The sequence below is a fragment of the Pygocentrus nattereri genome, chromosome 5 (assembly GCF_015220715.1).
Source record: "Pygocentrus nattereri isolate fPygNat1 chromosome 5, fPygNat1.pri, whole genome shotgun sequence".
Classification (NCBI taxonomy): Eukaryota; Metazoa; Chordata; class Actinopteri; order Characiformes; family Serrasalmidae; genus Pygocentrus; species Pygocentrus nattereri.
The window spans coordinates 43,983,596-44,003,677 of NC_051215.1; the positions used below are offsets into that span (position 1 = coordinate 43,983,596).

Here is a 20,082-nt window from a genome sequence, read left to right on the forward strand (position 1 = left end):
TGAAAAGCAACTGAAAATTGAGGTAGGCCATTCCTAGCTCTACTCTTTCTTCTGATGGTCACCAAACACAAACACACTCTCACTAACTCTGGGCTGGACACAAAATAACTCAGTAAACATGCACACACACACACTGTAACTGAAAAACAACAACATTACTACATTAAAAAACAACGTAAACAGCCTATTTAGCAGGTGGGGGAGGGCCAAGGCTACAACACACACAACTCCAAAAGTCCCTCTGTGTCACGATTGGCCCCCCCAGTCCTGTCCGTGTGTTCATGTTGTGTTTTGATCTTCCATGTGCATTTGTTTTGGTTTAGTCCAGCCCCTTGTTTCATGTCTCCGCCCATGATTGTTTTCACCTGTTTCCTGCCTGTCCCTCGTTTACCCTTTGTTATTTAAGCCCTGTGTTTGCCCTTAGTATTCACTGGTCTTTGCTTGAATCTTTGTTTGTTATTTGCTGTGTTGTATGTTCTGTTGCTTTCTGGTGTCTGTTATGTCTGCCCTCCAATATCTCTGTACTGGTTACTTGAACCTGGACTGTTATGACGATGACCCTGGATTTGCTCTTAATAAATCTCACTTATCTCCGCATATACGTCCACCTCCTTACTCCGTGTTACACTCTGTGTCTGAATAAAACATTTTATGAATTATATTATTCATTTGTTTGTCAATGTTGGCTCCATATATATCAAGGTTCATTCCACATATATCAGTGTTCTTTCTGTATATATCATTGTTTATTCCATGTACATCCATATCCATTGCAGATATAATCAATATTCTTTCAATTTATGTCGATGTTCATTCCATATATACACTGCTCAAAAAAATAAAGGGAACACTCAAATAACACATCCCAGATCTGAATGAATGAAATATTCTCATTGAATACTTTGTTCTGTACAAAGTTGAATGTGCTGACAACAAAATCACACAAAAATCATCAATGGAAATCAAATTTATTAACCAATGAAGGCCTGGATTTGGACTCACACACAAAATTAAAGTGGAAAAACACTTTTTTTCAGATTCAGGTCTGGGGAACGGGCGGGCCAGTCCATAGCTTCAATGCCTTCATCTTGCAGGAACAGCTGACACACTCCAGCCACATGAGGTCTAGCATTGTCCTGCATTAGGAGGAACCCAGGGCCAACCGCACCAGCATATGGTCTCACAAGGGGTCTGAGGATCTCATCTCGGTACCTAATGGCAGTCAGGCTACCTCTGGCGAGCACATGGAGGGCTGAGCGGCCCTCCAAAGAAATGCCACCCCACACCATTACTGACCCACTGCCAAACCAGTCACGCTGAAGGTTGTTGCAGGCAGCAGAGCGCTCTCCACGGCATCTCCAGACTCTGTCACGTCTGCTCAGTGTGCTCAGTGTGAACCTGCTTTCATCGGTGACGAGCACAGGGCGCCAGTGGCGAATTTGCCAATCCTGGTGTTCTCTGGCAAATGCCAAGCGTCCTGCACGGTGTTGGGCTGTGAGCACAACCCCCCATCTGTGGACATCAGGCCCTCATACCATCCTCATGGAGTCGGTTTGTGCAGACACATGCACATTTGTGGCCTGCTGGAGGTCATTTTGCAGGGCTCTGGCAGTGCTCCTCCTGTTCCTCCTTGCACAAAGGCAGAGGTAGCGGGCCTGCTGCTGGGTTGTTGCCCTCCTACAGCCTCCTCCACGTCTCCTGGTGTACTGGCCCGTCTCCTGGTAGCGCCTCCAGCCTCTGGACACTACGCTGACAGACACAGCAAACCTTCTTGCCACAGCTCGCATTGATGTGCCATCCTGGATGAGCTGCACTACCTGAGCCACTTGTGTGGGTTGTAGAGTCCGTCTCATGCTACCACGAGTGTGAAAGCACCACCAACATTCAAAAGTGACCAAAACATCAGCCAGAAAGCAGAAAGGTACTGAGAAGTGGTCTGTGGTCCCCACCTGCAGAACCACTCCTTTATTGAGTGCGTCTTGCTAATCGCCAATAATTTCCAGCATGTGAAATTGATTGTCAGTCAGTGTTGCTTCCTAAGTGCACAGTTTGATTTCACAGAAGTTTGATTTACTTGGGGTTATATTGTGTTGTTTAAGTGCTCCCTTTATTTTTTTGAGCAGTGTATTAATGTTCATTCCATATATATCAATATTCATTCCATATATATCAATGTTCATTCCATACATATATCAAAGTTCATTAAATATTTCCTGTCCAGCTTGCCATATATATATATGTATTGCCATAATATATATATATTGTCATAGTACAGGCCCAAAACCATAATGCAGCCTGAGCCTGGGATAGAGAAAAATCACAGACTAACCTGTGTGAATGTGTGTGTGTGTGTGTGTATGTGTGTGTGTGTGTGTGTGTGAGTGAGAGAGAGAGAGAGAGAGAGAGAGAGAGAGAGAGAGAGAGAGAAAGAGAGAGCAATCCCAGTTTCAGGTTCAGGTGAGGAGAGCATGTGCTAAGGATAATGATCTACACACATACAGGTGAGCTGCATCCATTGAGGTTAATGAGATCATAGCCCTCAGACTGACCAGGAATGTGGTCAAATCCCTCCTGATAATGACATTGCCATCTCCTGTCACTCTCAGATCAGGATTGATAGAAGCCAGTGTAGGCACACAGATGCCTCCCATTCCACTGTTGCCATAAGGCCCTGTCCCAGTGAGTAAACAAAAACCAGTGCACCAGTAGATTTCCAGTGGCACTCCATTGCCATTCCACCCAGGCTGGCATGGATGGATTCAATTCTAGCTAAAATAGCAAATAAGCAAAAACAGTAAGGAAAGTGGCTTAGCCCAGACTCATGTGTGTTATGGACAGTGGGATTCTGGTCAGAAGCACAGCGGTGTATTATTGTTTACTGATTGAGTAGTATATATATGTATGATGTGATTTATCTAGTTATGTTATGCATTGCATATGCAGCATTATTGTAAATTATTAATACATCTCTATTGTCAGAAGAAAATCGTGTACCTCCAAAATGAGAACTTTACAGGAGAAGAAAAAACCTACTTTACTTTTAATGTCAATGTTACCAGACCAAGTCATTTTGGGCCATTTCTTTTGATCCATTCATCCTAAAATTTACACACAATGTAAAGGGTAAGAGGTATTTTCAGATGATGTCAATAGCTGGAAAATGTCAAAAATGGATATACAAGTTTTTTTTTTTTTTTTCCCCGACAACAGCTCACAGTGTCCAACTCAGGGTGGATCATACAGACCCCTGGACTGCAAAGGTGTATTTTGCACACTGGCATGCATAAGGAAATCTTGTTTGTCCATTTTTTCATTCTTTGCTGAATTTGGAAATGGCTGTTGTTCTTTCCAGTGTTTTAAAATCTCACAATTAATGGACCAGGAAAAATGCATCAAAATGATTTGGAAAAAAAAAAATTGATCCTTAAGTTGAGGACATTTCACAACACGACAATATATATTGTATATATTTTGTCCAGTTCAGTGCTTTGTTCTTGATTTAAGAAGAACAAGCATTCTCTCCAAGAATGTAAGTAACAATGATACACACACACACACACACACACACACACACACACACACACACACACATATATATATATATATATATATATAAAACAGGGGCATAGCATACACAGCTGGGTTGCCCAACCTGTATATTACTCTGGGGCCCTGGAGGACCATTATTTCATTCCTTTGTATATTTGTATAAGGATGGAGTGACTATAAAGTTCTTATTGACTTTTGACTATAATTCACTCTGCCCACACCAGAGAGGCTATCACAAGTCAATGGGTTTAATAGTTCGTACTCCCCTTAAAAGAGGAGCACAGGAGGCAGAGAAATGAATAATCACAAAATTGAGGCATTTTTCAATGTCTAGCAGGCAAAGCCCTCAAGGCAAAGGCGGATATGTTCACAAAGGCAGCTTTACTCAATGCTGTCCCTTTTCACCATCCTCCTTTTTCATAACCCATAAAAAACAATCCATTGGAAGTGTGAAGTCCATAAAACGCCTCTGTGTACAGAGTCTACCCTGCATAAAAGCAGAAAAACACAGTAAGAATGGAATGAGTGAAACGGTCAATATATGTCAACACAGCTTTATTTCTTTTTCATGATTATAACCATGAAACTCGCAACACGCTAAAAGTAGCTAGAAGCAGGGGGGTAACTACAGATCAGTGAATAGGGGCTAAACCTTTACTAGGGAGGTCTTTTATGGCCCCAAAGTGTTGGTTCATCATGAACTTCCAGACTGGCTATAGGCAACAATTTGTTGATCAAAAACCCATCTCTTCATAGTTTGTTGCATTAGGTATGAATCTCATATGACATAAATACTATCCATCCACTTGTGCTAAAGTCAAGTAATACCAGATCCTTCAAGTCAAGTAATCCAAACCTTGTTATTCAAATATACAGGCCATAGATTAGTACCTGACCAGACCTGTTCCTTCAGCCCTGTCAGACTCCTTCAGCTACTTTCTCTCCTTGCCTTTTTAGCATTCAATTAACCTGCAGACTGAGGAACTCAGGGATACAAGACTGTGTGACCTTTTCACTAACATTATCGTGCTGAAAGACAGTCTGTGGCTACTAATCATGTCACTGTTTCAAACAGTGAAGAGAAAGATTAACAAGAAAATATATAAAAAGCTGTCACTTACATTATTTCTACCTCTTTCACTCATTCACACTCTCACTGTCTGTGAAGTTTCGTAAAATTCAAGCTTACAATAACATAGTTGGATAACAATAATGTGAAATCGTCTCTTTTCTTTACCTCACATAACTTAAACCTAAAGCTAGCTAACATTAGTAAAGAAGAAACCGGTAAAACTTGATAACCGGCTATACTGACCATAACAGATCATAAATCTGTACCCTAGGCAGGTATTCTCACTCTATAACTGCTTAATGTCTCACTCTGCACATGCTGGGTTTTAAATAAAGCCTAATGTTTATTTCGGTTAGCTTTCAGCCAAAAGTTCCATCCATCCATCCATCCATTTTCAAGTCGTCATAACTTTAGTGGTTGCGGACAAACATTAGTTTTCAAAGAAATAATATACTGAAACATATTCACAGTTATGATGGACATAAAATGTTGTGGCTCCGGAAGTGGTTTCATTTTCATTTCAGTTTAAACTGTCTGCGGCTCAGTTAGGCCTCCGCAATCGCCATTAGCTCAGTTAGTGACTGTGTTCTATGGTTCAAATTTTGCACAGATTGTCTGAAGCCTGTAGCGAAATATTGGCAAAAGTTTTTGCAATAGCTACACAAAAATTTGTAGGTGCTACAGCTACAAGTTACATTTCATAAAACTGTAGCGGTGACAGCTACTAGCTACAAAATCTCATAGTTAGCTACAAAATGCAGCACATTACTTAGCTACTCCCCCGTCCCTGTGAACATTAAAAACTTTAGCTATGACGTGAACGCACACAGAGCCTTCTTAAACCTTTAGATTGGGAATGTAATTGGAAACAGGCGTCTATATGATTATCTCTTGAACAGACGTTTTACAGGATTACCCACCTCGCTCAGTCGGATAGAGATGGTATTTCAAATCTCTTTAACTGGACTAGTCCAGGGCTGGACACTGCTAGAAATATTCGTACTATGCAAGTACATGATTCATTCATGAAGGTATGAACAATGTAAGTGCACCCTCAAAGGTACAGAAGTGGTTTTAAGGTCCAATTGTGAACCTTAAATAAGTTTTTCCCAGTGGAAAAGCAGACATTTGAATCTTATCGACTGATGTTTTAAATCAGAACAATAAAATAAAAGCCTGGAGACGAGGCGGGGTGTGTGGAGTCAGTACAGCTTAGAAGATATAATTGTGATGGACTATGGTTCAGTTCTGTTCCCTGACTAAAGGTACTGAGATGTACCCCTGAGGGTCCCACCACAGTGATAAGAGGGGAACCGGCCCAGTGACAGGGTCACACCTTTTTGTGTAGCGTAAATTCTTTTACCCAGTGTTTTTCGCACTTTCTTGTGAAAAGGGCCTACTGCCGTCTCCTCTTCGTTTATGTTAGAAAGGTCAGTCCAGGCAGCGCTGGATGGGGGCAGCAGCAGCGCCTGCGCCAGTTTACACCTTTACTATCACAGAATGTTGTGAATTTGGACACACAGCGGTACAGCTGAGTAATGAGGAATGGAATTATGGTGTATGTTGATTTGAGTGGGCTAAAGCCCCCCTAAAAATAGGCTAGCGTTGCCCCTGGCTAGAAGACAAGCGCAAGTTCACGGCCATAACTCTTCGCTGACGCAGAGGAGAGTGAGGCTTGCGGGCGCGCCTGGCGGAGGCGCAAGATGGACAACTTCTGTCTCTTGTTTTCCCCACTGAGCGCACGCGACGAGATTGATGGGTCTCCCAAAACGGGCGGCAGATTTCTTTATTTTCGGCACATATGCTCGTGGAAGCCCCTTACAGTGGAATCCAGGGGAAGGAATCTGTCTTTAGCGTTGGTTAGTGATGCGCTACGAGCGCAGGCGCTGCACTGATGGGTCTATTTGGCACCGGCGCCCACAGCGCTGAGCATCACTCTGCTGCTGTCAGACAGCAGGCGGTATGAAATGTGGCGTTGCGGCCAGCCCAAGAAATGCTCCCCATTATTTCCCAGCGTACAGATAAACCTGCTCTCAGACACTGTAACTGACAGTGTAATTGAGGCGTTCGCGTCTCTCCCAGTTCCACGCCCGAGCCAAACGGAGAGGTGAGAGGGAGTGAAGGAGGGTGGAGAGAGAGGGCGCCTTTCTCAGCAGCACACTGGCTCACCTTTTGAATGACGAATAATGCAGAACATGATGATTCTCTGATCATCTGAGCGTTGAGAGTAAGTTTATCATCCGAACTTATATAAGAATATCTCATTAAGGAAGAAGCAGCAGTGAGAAGTCTAAACATCTGAACAGAGCGTCTGATTATACGACTGATCGTTACTCTTTTGAATATGTATCAAATCTCCTACCCTCTCAGTGCTTCTTTCTCATATTCTGTAATATTTATTTATTTGCTATTTTAACCGTGCTTAACCAAACCTTTGGTGCCCCTGGAGTGCATCCCTTTGGGCTTACAGCTCCACCTAGTGTCCATCGCATGCATATTCACTCTCAGTAACCTCTCTTCCAGGCTTCATTAGAAACATCCAGTCTATATGAGCTTGTGAGGCTTCTTATCACACTTAGCCAGTCTCTGCTGCCTTTCATTGGCTTGATAGATCTCTGTACATTTGCTTCAAAGGCTCTCCAGCTTGCTTGCTTAATACTCTCTCTCTCACTCTCTCTCTCTCACACACACACACACACACACACACACACACACACATACACATACACATACACACAAACACACACTCCCAGCTGTACTCACTTGTATGCGATGTTGCGCCTCTACTGGAACAGGCCTGCCAGCTCTCATACTCTCTGTAAACCAAGTGATGTCCACCACATTGGTATTGTCCAGGTGTGGGAGGCCCTGTTCCTGTAACCATGGCCACAGCTCCTGCCCCGGGTTGTCTTCGGCTACAACGTGAGTCACGCTGGCACTGCAAAGACCAGACATGGGCCATCCTTGGGTTAGTTTTCCTTGCTCACTTTTCAAAATTCTGTTTGCCGCCCAGGACAAAGGCAGCCGGAAGTTGTGAGGGAAATCACTAAATAAGGTAGGTCTACGTTTGCTGCCCAGCTTTTGCAATCTAGGTAGAAACATAATTATAATGGGTTGACTGATAAATGTCTATCTGAAGTTGACTAAACCACTACTACACAGATCACTGATCTACACCCATTCCTAGAGGACAGTCAAGGAAATCACTCGAAATCACTGAGAAAGAAGGAAGAACTGTTTGTAAGCTCAGCTACACTATAATGCCAAAAGTATTTACTCACCCATCCAAACTTCAGTGTTTGTAAAGAAGCTGTTAATTAAGGATTTCTTTTTAGAATTCATCTAAAACGCATGTTTGCTACACATGGAGCACTGATTATAAAAGTTCATATATATATATATATCCATCCTTTTTTTAATTCGCTCCTTGTCAGGGTTGGTGCTGGAGCCTATCCCAACAGTCTTCAGGCAGAAGGCAGGATACACCCTGGACAGGCCACCAGTCCATCGCAGGGCAGACAGACAGACACTCACGGCAATTTAGCACGTCCAATCGACCTGACTGCATGTCTTTGGACTGTGGGAGGAAACCAGAGAACCCGGAGGAAACCCACGTCACCTGGTTGGGGAATCGAACCCAGGCCCTCTTTGCTGTGAGGCAACAGCACTACCCAATACGCCACCGTGCTGCCCTATATATATATATATGTATATATTAGGGGTGGGAATCTCTTGGCATCTCATGATTCAATTACGATTCAGAGGGCTGCGATGCGATTATATAAACAATTATCAATGCATCTTTTTTTTTCTATACAGGAGTTCTTTTTTCTCAATGTGTGACAACTTGGTGCTTTTAAAGCAAAGTATTTGTAATAATCTATAATGAATTTACTTCCAATATCTTTTATTAATAAATCAAATGGAAGTGATTTGGCAAGTAAACGGGAACGCTGTCATTTACTGCTTTCCCTCGGAGCACGAGACGCTGCTGCCACTCATGTGTGATAAAATGCGCTATTAGGGTGAAATAAGATTCATTGGTAATAGATGTCCAAACTTCATGTTACAGCTGTCCTGCCTGTTCTCTTTAGTGATTTTATAACTTCAGATTTGGTCATGTTGTAGAGAGTCAGGGCTCACTATGTCAGTAAAATATCTGTGAGGTGTGATGTGAGCAACACAGTGCGAAAGCCCTGTTTCTCAACGAACTGCAGACTGCAGGTCACTTAGCAACACAGTCTCTCCTGCCTAATAACGAACGAAAAGGGAAAGAGAGAGATTTAGCTAAGATGAACAATTTGAAGATGAATGGACTTATTCGCATTTATGAGCAGCGCAGTTGGTTTCCTGGAATGTTAAATCTGCAACAAGACTGTCAATCACTTAAAAGTTGCAAAGATGAAGTCGCTTCTCTTTTGAATTTTCCCATTCCACCTTAAAGGGTGTTGCATTTAAGGTGGAGCGGAAAAGTTCGAACAAGAAGCTGGCGAATAAGAAGCGACTTCAGCCTCGTAAAACAGCTGAACGATGAGAGACATTTAACAATAAGCTGCTCTAGTCCTGAGGAAAAGTTTTCTGGTGGAGACGGGAGGAAAGCCGCTATAGCTGAGCTAACTAGAGCTTAAATCAGAGCAATGTGAGTCGGCGTTTTGGTTCAGATTTTTTAGACTATACTAGGACATTAGCACACACGGAGACATACTGGGCATTAAATGTTGTGGCTTTTGTTGAAAGGACAGAATGTCTTTCCTGAACATTTGGGTTGTGACTCCTGATCTAACCTGGCTTTAATGAGTCGGTTGGATTTCTCACTCATCCAGTAGCGTTTTTTTGGTTATGTGTCGCCACAGACTGTTCGGGCGCTGCACTTATCCACTTCCAAGTTCCATCGTTTGCATTCCTTCAACATTAAGTTATAAATTAAAATTTAGAAAATCAATGTTTGACATGTGTGAATCGATTCAGAATCATTCGTGTCCGCATTGCGATGCGTCTAAGAATCGATTTTTTCCCGCACCCCATATATATATATATATACAGTATATATGCTCACTAGAAAATAACCCTCAATGATCAACTGCTGCCTGACTTTCCAGCACCAGACATAAACATCCTCCCAATCAGTTTTGTTTAAATATTAGTGCTCTGCAATGGTGGAGAGTCGGGAGAATTGCCCGTGGGTCAGCAGCATTTTAGGCTGGTAACTTTGAACTAATGAATAAACTCACACATAAAAGCACAGGAGCAATCAGACAAATTGTATATATAGTTATATCCGCCGCATATCTGTATATATAATACTATAGGCTTTAAACCTGCAGCCACAGTTGCTGATTGTAAAGGTGTCTGGTAAAGTGGATCGATTAGATGAAGCTGAAATTCTTATTCTCATTTCCTGTTCCGTTTTCCATGATGCAGTGTTAATGTTCAGATGGCTGTAACTGCTGCACTATTTTAGGTGCAACAGAAATGTGAAAATAAGCTAACAGCTTGGCATATCCAATTCATTAAACACATTCATTAGCTTAGCATTACCAGTGTTGCAGTTTACACGTGTGAATCATGGAAAAAAACAAGGTACCAAGAAGACAAGAAAAAGCTCCTTGAGGAAAATGAGGACATATTAAGCAAGAGGTCACCTTAACCACTTCGTTAGCACTAGACTGTCATGATTGTCACATTTGTCACAAAAGATAAAGCACTTTATCAGTAGCGAGCCATTTCAGTATAGCATAAATAATAAATTAGACAGTGAAATTAAGAAGATGAAAATGAGAAAAAGCTCTTTTGCATGAAGGCAATGTGTGTGTGTGTGTGTGTGTGTGTGTGTGTGTGTGTGTGTGTGTGTGTGTGTGTGTGTGTGTGTGTGTGTGTGTGTGTGTGTGTGTTGTAGGAGAAATACAGTTTGGGGTAAGCATCATGTAACTTCCGATCTGAAAATAATCCCTCTCCAGCCTAGTGCTCTTTCTTTCACTGTTTGTCATTCAGGAATGCATAAAAAATCTAATAAGTTACATCTTAGTGTCTGAGCGAAGTGGTAGACCACAGTGACATATCACTTCTACCACAGTTGTTTAAAGCAGTGATTAAACACCCATAAATATAACCCAACAAAACCTCTTCTAAGCAGATAATATTCAAATCTGACATTTGACATGACATGCAACTACAAAGATTCTCTTAGTGCTGCAACATATTTTAGCACCACACAGATTTTTAAATGTCTGCGCCATGTCTCTGCAAGGCCTTAGTGCCATTAATCTTCTTACTCATCCCTTTATTCCACTCTCACTTATTATGACTATTTATTTCCAACTTTCTGCCACCACTGTGGAAGCATGAGCACCAGAGAATTCCCATCACTGAAAACAGAAGCTGGAGTCTGAAGAAAGCCAGCAGTCAAATCTCTCACACACACACCTACATGAACACACAAACATCCGCCGCAGCCATCCCATGTGCCAGCCACCCTTGTGTTTGTTGCTTTGTTTAATTACAGTGCCAGTGAGTGCAGTCACCCGTGCATAATTACCCCTAGTGTACAGCTCCGCCACTAAAGTCCCAGAGAGGTAGAATAGTACAACAGCCACAACTCCCTGGACGTTCCAATTGGAAGAGATAACGAAAGAGGCAGGAATGTGTGGGCATGTGAGTGTGTGTTTGTTTGTTTGTGTGTATTATAGTAATCCGATGAACCGCAGGTGAGCCAAATCCCTCGCAGAGAAGTTCCTCTCATTTTGCTGTTTCATTGTACAAAGAGTGGAATTGCATAAACCACAGGCCGTGGTTTTTCAATAAATATTAAGCCCAAATAGACTGCGGCCTGATTTACATGTGCAGTAGTACTTCAGCTCTGCAGAATATTATGTTCTCTGTGCTTTAATCTTGATCAGTCTTTGTCTCTAGCAGGTAACCATGGCTATGAGATCTGAAAGAGTTGCAGACTGCAGTATAAAGGCGAAACACAGCAAATGCAGTTTGGGTCATAACTGAGTTACGACTGAAATCAAGTGGGGGAAGATCAGCTTTATTTTTGTCAAAAGTATGTATGTCAAAAGTCATGTATGTCAAAAGTTTTTTTAAACAAGAGAGTGTGTGAACGTTTCGGTAACACACTTGCTTTGAAGTTGTGTTTCTTAGTTTCAGTCCTCGTGTTGTCTCTGCTCTTTTTTAGGGCAGCATATGTGACCCACTATTATTAACAGCTACTGTATTTGGGTTGTGTTTGCATGGTGGTGTCAGCATGAGGCTAATACCTCCAACGACTCTGAAGTGAACTTTTAATCTCTCACAGGTAATCTTTTACTTAAAAAGTCATTTACTGATTACTTTTGGACCACTTCTAATCTTTCTCCTGTGCCTCCTTAAAATTAAGCTAGTTTTGTACATTGAATGGTCAAATACCTTCCACTCCGTTTGATCTTTTTGATGTTTGAACCCTCTGAAATCAAAGCTGTAACATGCCACGCCTCTTCTTTATCCAAAAACCAAACATAACTATTGTTATCTGTGTTTGATCTGTAGCACAAATAGTCATAGAGGATTCGGTTCTACAGTCTCTATTTGTAAACACCTGTTCAAATATTTGTTGCTGTTCAAATGAGTCAAATGATTTGTATAAATGATGGGTAGGCTGAGGTAAAAAGTATCTTTTGATGGCATTTTTAATATAATTGAGCCATTTTATTTTTGCTTCACTTTATTTCTGATAAAGTATTTTACATAGCTTTTTAAAATATCTATTACAAGGTTAAAAGAACATTTTTCACAATTTGGCTGTTTGGCTAAAGTATTCCTAATAATCTTTGAACTGTGAACTTGGTCAGTGAAGAACAGTGGCTGCTCTTCATTAGGTTTACTTTTTATGTCCTTCTACACAGTAGCCTAGGCAATAATTGCAGTTATGAGCATTAAAGCTTCTTTCCAGTAAGTAAATGTTTAATTGATGTAGTTAAAATACCACATTTTGGTTCTAAAAAGTGTAGTATCTTAGCCTTAATAAATTTGATTCCATCTGTCACTCCAACTTACACTATATTTCCAAAAGTATTCAGTCACCCATCCAAATCATTCAATTTAGGTGTTCCAATCACTTCCATGGCCACAAGTGTATAAAACCAAGCACATAGTCCTGCAGACTGCTTCTATAGACATTAGTGAAAGAATGGGTCGCTCTCAGGAGCTCAGTGAATTCCAGCATGATGCCATGACAGGATGCCACCTGTGTACAGTCATGAAATTTCCAGTTTGGGGACGGCCCCTTCCTGTTCCAAAATGACTGCATACCAGTGCACAAAGCAAGATCCATAAAGACATGGATGAGCTAGTTTGGTGTGGAAAAACTTGACTGGCCTGCACAGAGTCCTGACCTCAACCCGATAGAACATCTTTGGGATGAATTAGAGCAGAGGCTGCAAGCCAGGCCTTCTCATCCAACATCAGTGTCTGACCTCACAAATGTGTTTCTGGAAGAATGGTCAAAAATTCCCATAAACACATTCCTAACCCTTGTGGAAAGCCTTCCCAGAAAAGATGAAGCTGTTATAGCTGCAAAGGGTGGGCCGACATCATATTAAACCCTATGGATTAAGAATGGCATGTCACTCAAGTTCTTATGTGTGTGAAGGCAGACGAACGAATACAGTGTAGTCCAACCAAACCACTTGAACACAAATCACATCGTACTTATGACCTACGAAGTCCTAAGTAGGAACTTCTGAGGAGGACTTGAAGGCAGCATAGCATCAACCGCCCGACTTCGCTTCTTCAGAGATGAGTCATTATCATCGGAATTTTTGTCAGTAAAGCTTCTGTTTGATTCGGTCAGAATCAAACCTGTTCTGTGGTGAGCAGAGCTGGCTGCGTGCCAACTAAGCTAACACTAACCAGTTACTCTCTCCTGGTTATCAGTGCCGTTTAATATTAAGAAATTGGTGTTACATTGAAGCTTTGATATGTATTAAATGGTGCTTACCAATCAGCATATAGCTATATCATTACGTCATCCCACCAAACGGTTCTGTGGCTAGATTTTTTATCACTCCGTGTTAAACTGTGTCCATGTGGAAACACCACTGGAACGGTTACCCTGCATGCTCAGAACCATTCGGGCCTGCAGTGGAAAAATAGGCCATTGTTAACCTATGTGAACTATACTAGGACAGCTGTGGTACTTAGCTACCCTGGCTGGTTAAAATGCATGTTTAAATTAAATACATGAGTACAATAGCAAATGCCTCAGGTTAATAATTCTAAGAATAACAATATGAAGCACTTTTATCCTCACCTATACTGATCGAATTTGAAATAAGAGTGTGATTATGCATACGGGCTGCAGTGGTGGAAGTAGTTGATGTGCTGGACAGCACATTGATTCAACCTCAGGAACTCACCTTAAGCAGCATTTGAATAATGCTTTCCGAACTCTGCTGAAGAAATACATTAAGGAAGATGGGTCTGTTTTTTATCATTAATAATTCATTAGTCAGCACAACAGCGTGAAAACAGCCTGTTGATGAAAATGTTTTACCTTTGCATGATTCCAGTGTCGTTTTAGACAGTGAAGTGGGATTAAGATAAATAAGAGGTATTGCATACATAATTGTATTTTATATAAGCCTCTATAAAACAATAGTAAGGCATTGTCTATTCTTATACAGTGTAGATTACATGAGGTGAAAGCTTAGCTTAACAAATGTAGCAGGTGTAAAATATTAAAATGTGGAATATTGTTTCGTCTTATGTTATCTAGTTTCTCAGAAGGCTCGGAAGTCCAGGACGTTGATTTCCTCAATGAAAAAGTCCTGTGGGTAAGTCACCACTTCCAACCCCACCCTGACTAGCCCCCTGTCTTTCACATGGAAATTTCAGCATTGCTCTGTACAAACATAAAACCAATGCCAGGCCTTCTGTTTTTGTCTTGAATTGTGTAGTCCATAGATATAGATATGTGTGTGTGTGTGTGTGTGTGTGTGTGTGTGTGTGTGTGTGTGTGTGTGTGTGTGTGTGTGTGTGTGTGTGTGTGTGTGTGTGTGTGTGTGTGCATTTTAATCCATTTTGTTTTCTCAGTAACACCAGTGGGATTTAGATTCGGCCAATGTATTATCAAACTGCCACTGATATCTAATCCTTACTGGCTTGTAAAATGTCAGTTTGCGTCTCTTTCAGCCTGTTTCCTGTGGTTGGCTTTAGACAATAGCTCATTGGGTGTTGGGGTACTGTAGGAGTTCAAGCTGCATTTCTGGGAATGGTGCCATCCCTCAGCTGTGCATGGCACGCTATGCCACAGTGAGTTGTTGGCTGCGGTTATGCCAGCCTGCCCAAAACAACTCCCACTGCTGCCAATAGCCAGCTGTGCAGGCCTGGCACCCACCACCAACTGGCAGAAAGCAGGCTAGTATCAGCCCCAGCCAGGCAGGACTACTACCCTCAGCTAGCATCCAAAGGCATGCAAAAACCCAGATAACAAAGCTTTGAAATAGAGGAGGACAGGGAGCCATACCCTCATTTTATTATGGGTCACACTTTATACATGCTGTCTTTGACCTCTTCTTACAGGCTGTTCTGTGTGCAATCAGCATAAAAAAGACTGAAATTAGATGCTGCACCACCAGTTCATGTGCAAATGTTCTCAGCTTGCAGAGTTCGCAAATGTCATTTCTTCAAGCAATCGGTTGATTGTAGCAGCTAGTTACCCTGTCACACCTCGCAGAGACTGATAGATTTTCATCTTCTTTGTTATTATGCTGTCATAATTTCTGTGTTCTTAGAAACGAGGCTAAATACCTTCACATTATCATTATGATTTGCATAAAAATTGAACGAACCTCAGACTGGCAGCTTGTACAACACTGTATGAAAAGAATTCTTAGAGCGGTGTGCCTCGTGTCAATCAAATCAGCAACTAATCAACATTTCCTGGAGTAAAAGCTTACAATGTATGACTAAAACCACAGTTCTAACCAAGCCAGTGAACTGTGCCTGTAGTCATCCACCATTTTTTACCCCTACGGCTTATTAATGGCTTATAATTCAGTATAAGGTTAACCCCTTGACATTTCAGGCTTATTACATACTACGGATTATTATTCATTAACTGCTAATGAATAACTAATGGAGCTTTTCTAATGAAGCTTTTAAACTTTTCATAAACTAATGGAGTTTTTCTTAGGTCATAGATGTGAATAATATAACGTTGGGCCCACTGACTCTCCCGTAGCTTGGTAAGGGGTAAAGTAAGCGGTAGAGCATAGCGGGTGTCTGGGGTTGGTTTGATTCCTCATTCTGGCAGATACACCAGCCTCTACCAACAAGAGTTCTTGGGCAACAAGTTACATTCACCATTCTATGTAAACATGACTAAACTGTAAATTGCTCTGGATTAAAGTGTCTGCCAAATGCCATAAATATAAATGTATTTGTAACTTGGCATCATACCTCAGGTTGTCATCCACACAGAAGCCCTTTGACCTGGCCAAGCTGGTCAGGAAATTCCTCCTGCTTGTGCCCATTCTTCTCTCCACCAGGTACATGGTCACCTCCCCAAACTTCATTCCCTGTTGAGGATGAACAGGGGTTGATTCAGGTCGCCGGCGTTTCCTCAAAAGAGTCGAAAGGGTCGTCTGAAACATCTTGAATATTATTAGCAGAATTCGAAGACACTTTCAGATTGTGACAGTAATATTGTGGTTATGCTTTGTTAATGATACACTCAGAGTAGACTCCTCTCCTGCAATGGTGATGGCATCAATGTCTTATTTTTCTTTGAGGCAGAGAACTGGCAGTTGGCGTGGTGGAGTGTGTGTTTGTGACTTGGCATAGAGGAAGAGAGACTAGAAACAGGTGTTCCTGATTTGGCACTCATTTTAACTACCAGGGTTAAGTAATGGAGATGAATTGAGACCAGAGAAGAAAACAGCAGAGGGATGGGTGGGTAAGGGCTGAGGAGGTGTAATATTCATGTGAATGTGGTTGAAATTACTAAAGTGCTAAAGATCATTTCTCCATATAGCCTGTGTACAAAAGAGAACAATATGCTAAGAACTTAGCAAAAATAGGAACAGTGAATATGACCAGTGGAAGTGGAAGTGCATAGCTACATCATGAATCTATGTGGGACAGAGACTGGTCATGCTGGGCTTGTCTGACTAAAGCTTTGTTCTGCCTGTTTCTCTAGGGGATTTTGGGTAACTCATCACCATTATGGACCTTCACAGCTGTCCACTGATGTCCAGCAGCGTCCCCCCACCCGCTGCCCATATGTGGCCCAGCACCTTATCCTGTTCCTGCTAGTTTGTCCATCTGCTCCAGCCAGCTAATGAGCACATCATCGAAGATGGAACCCTTCATTAGCTACTCAGTAGCCACAAAGCAACATATGTGGGAATGGTCAGTCAGGGCCTTTTTGCTCTCTTTATTCTTCTGCTTCTGTCTTCAATATTTCATGGTTCCTGCATCTATGCTTTGCTTCTTCTTCTGGGGCTTCGTACCCTTGCTTCTATTCCTTCTTCTTCTTTCTCTTCCTTTTAAGGATGCTGAAACATGAACTCACAGTTGTGACAATCATCTCCTGCTATCAAGGCAGGTGCAAAGCATGACACAACTTGTGTGTCAAACAAATAACAGAGAAACTTTTATAGTGTTTTTTTTTTATAGTGTTTTTATAGTCGAGCAAACTCATTGCTTTTTAAAGCCAGTAATAATTAGACAATAATTATTAACAATAATTAGAGTTTACAATTAACATTGGAGATATAATTTGATGGAATTGTATTTCATTTCTAGTACAGCCTCATGGAATTCATTTCATATGGTAAACCAACAGCTACTCTCCTACGCCTGACTCCTTCACTTCAAATGCTCTTGTTTTGACAAAACAGACAAACATGACATTTTTTAAATGGAACATCAGACTACCCAGTTGCAGTGAAGACAGACAAAAGACAATGTGTGAAAATACACATTGAAAACTAGTTTAAGCACATTCCTATAATCAATGCCAGGAAAACAATATATTAACACACAAACTAATCTGAAAAATAACATTCTTGCACTCAGTTTGATGACTTGCCTGCACTTACACACATATATGGTGAAATAGATACTAGACCATGAGAAAAGGCTAGAGGTGTTGCGTAAAAGCTCTAAACACACATCTGTAGGAAAGGACCCTCATGCACAGAACTTGCTATCAAAAACAGAAGGATTTAACTGAGCTGAAATAGAAATGAGAGCAGAAGAAGACATGACACCGGCTCACTGTTGGTCACTTTCCCTTTGCCCCAGCTGTAGAGAGCTGATGACTAGCTAGCTCCATCTTTAAACTGTGTGTGTGTGTGTGTGTGTGTGTGTGTGTGTGTGTGTGTGTGTGTGTGTGTGTGTGTGTGTGTGTTAAACAATGACGCTAGGAAACATTAGCTCAGTGATGTGAGGTTAACTGGTGCCATGCTGTTGCTTTTGTGCAATTCTTTGCCCACTTCCTCCCAATCTCTCATCTGTGCGCTTGGGTTGGCTTCCATCCAAAGTAAAACCCAGCCTGGCTGACAAATGGCCTAACCTTGTACACGTGCAGCACAGAAGCAATATCTCCACCATACAAACACCTCACCCTGGGTTAACCTTTCTCTTCAATGGTAGAAATATTTGAAGTGTAATATTTGATACGACATAACCTGTCGAGCTTATTATTTATCAGTTGTTTTGCTTAATGTACAGTGTTTCTTTATTAGTGCATTACACAGACACATTATTAGTTAGTAGTAGTCTGCAGTTATCTTAAACACAAGTGATGGTCTTGCTGGTGGCCAGCTGTGATGGTCTATGCTATCTTTTCTAGCATGTAAGTAATAATATTTTTTAAAAAAAGTAATAATATTAACAGAGACATTATATGAATGAGGAAACCGACCACTGATGGAAATATGAATGTGAAAGCTCGTAACTCTCAACATGGTGTCTGTTTACAGAGTAAGCCATGTCTTTCAATAAAAAGTGCCACTCAGCTTTCTGGTTACTGCACCAATGCCCCTTTTTGTTGTGGAGATCTGCACAACCATGGTAGCTAGAGTAGCCTGCATTTCAACGGTCAGGACCACCACAGGACCAGCACAGAGCAGGTATTATTTGGTTGGTTGAACGAACGGCAGCTAGAGTTTTCAAACACCTCAGTGTCACAGCTGGACTTAGTCCACCAACCAGAAATATTCAGTGTCTTGGCGGCAGCATCCAGTGACCACTGACAAAGCACTAGAGGATGATCAACAGAAACTGTGTTGCAATCAATGAGCTACTGTTTCTGACCAACAAGTTAGGTGTGACTAATAGAGTGGACAGTGAGTGGACACAGTGTTAAACACTCCAGCAGCTCTGCTATCTATGATCCACTTGTAGCAGCACAATATACACTAACATGCCACCACTACATCAGTGTCACTGCAGTGCTAAGAATGATCCACCACCCAAATAATACCTGCTCTGTGGTGGTCCTGTGGGTGGAAATAACCTACAGCATGCTGCTCAGTTTAACACTATCAGCATGTCATGTCCTGTGATAGCTGAGCCCTGATCAGAAGTGAAAGCATAAATATAGAGTTGCTTAGAAGTCAGGCGAGGTATAATTTAGCCCTATGTGTGCTTCAGGCTGTACCTCAAAGTGCTCGGTTCTGCATCTAAACACGATATGAATGTTTTGTAAGTGAACGCTTGCGACCGTGCTGTGCCTTTCATTTCCTTTTCTAGCGTTGCTCTAGCCGAGCTTTTAAAGGGTGATGTTCTGCCAAATCACATGAAGAAACACATCAAATGTGAACGACTTAGCTCAGGCTTTTTACTAGTCCAGCCAAACAGCTGAGGGTCTTTAATGAAGAAGAATATGAAGATCACCTAGAATATAATGCTGATGGTCAGCATGTTCTTTCTTCTTGTATAGGAAAACAGTAAATTGTGCAAGCCAGGACAACTCCAGATGCAGAATTGGGAACTACTCAGCATAAAGAGAAAGAGTTAGTTAGACAGACAATCACTGGCGCAAGAGGAACTTCCCACACCTCCCACATTATGTCAAGCTTGGTTGCAGCATAGTTACAGTAAAACCCCTGCGGTCCAGCAGTTCCTTTCAGAGCAGTTTGTGATCTCTCTGTGGAGTAGTTGAGGCAGAGATGAGTCTGCCAACCAGGGAGCAGTTTGAGGAGTGGAGTCCAGCACAGGTGGCTAGTTACCTGTCTCAGGTAAGTGGGCAGAAAGACTCTCCAAGAAGTCATCTGTTGTGGGCTTAAAGGGATAACCTCTAATCTGACACATCAGTAGCATTCAGACAATTAGCACAGATCATAATTTCAATTTCAAAGCACAATTATGATCAAGTTTCTTCACCTCCACATTGGCTTCTGTTTTAAGTGTGTGAACACATTTTCTGGGAAAAGCTTTTTTTGTCAGTGGTAATTGAATATGCGCTATAGATT

General features: G+C 41.7%; 2 protein-coding genes across 3 annotated transcripts in view; one reads left to right on the top strand and one right to left on the bottom strand.

Moving 5' to 3' along the window:
• The window catches only part of dntt (deoxynucleotidyltransferase, terminal), a 159,137-nt gene extending 142,773 nt beyond the window's left edge, over window positions 1-16,364 (bottom strand). Inside the window, exons 1-2 of the mRNA XM_017696493.2 lie at window positions 16,061-16,364; window positions 7,385-7,559 (exon numbers count right to left, since the gene is read on the bottom strand). Of these exons, the coding sequence (XP_017551982.2) occupies window positions 7,385-7,559; window positions 16,061-16,254 (369 nt within the window). The 5' untranslated portion in view covers window positions 16,255-16,364. The remainder of the gene's footprint in view (window positions 1-7,384; window positions 7,560-16,060) is intronic.
• Window positions 16,365-19,739: 3,375 nt separating this feature from the next.
• The window catches only part of blnk (B cell linker), a 50,100-nt gene continuing 49,757 nt past the window's right edge, over window positions 19,740-20,082 (top strand). Inside the window, exon 1 of one of the 2 annotated variants that reach the window (XM_017696671.2) lies at window positions 19,740-19,848. In XM_017696671.2, coding sequence (XP_017552160.2) covers window positions 19,780-19,848 — 69 coding nt within the window. In that variant the 5' untranslated portion in view covers window positions 19,740-19,779. The remainder of the gene's footprint in view (window positions 19,849-20,082) is intronic. The other variant, XM_017696670.2, reaches the window with a different exon arrangement.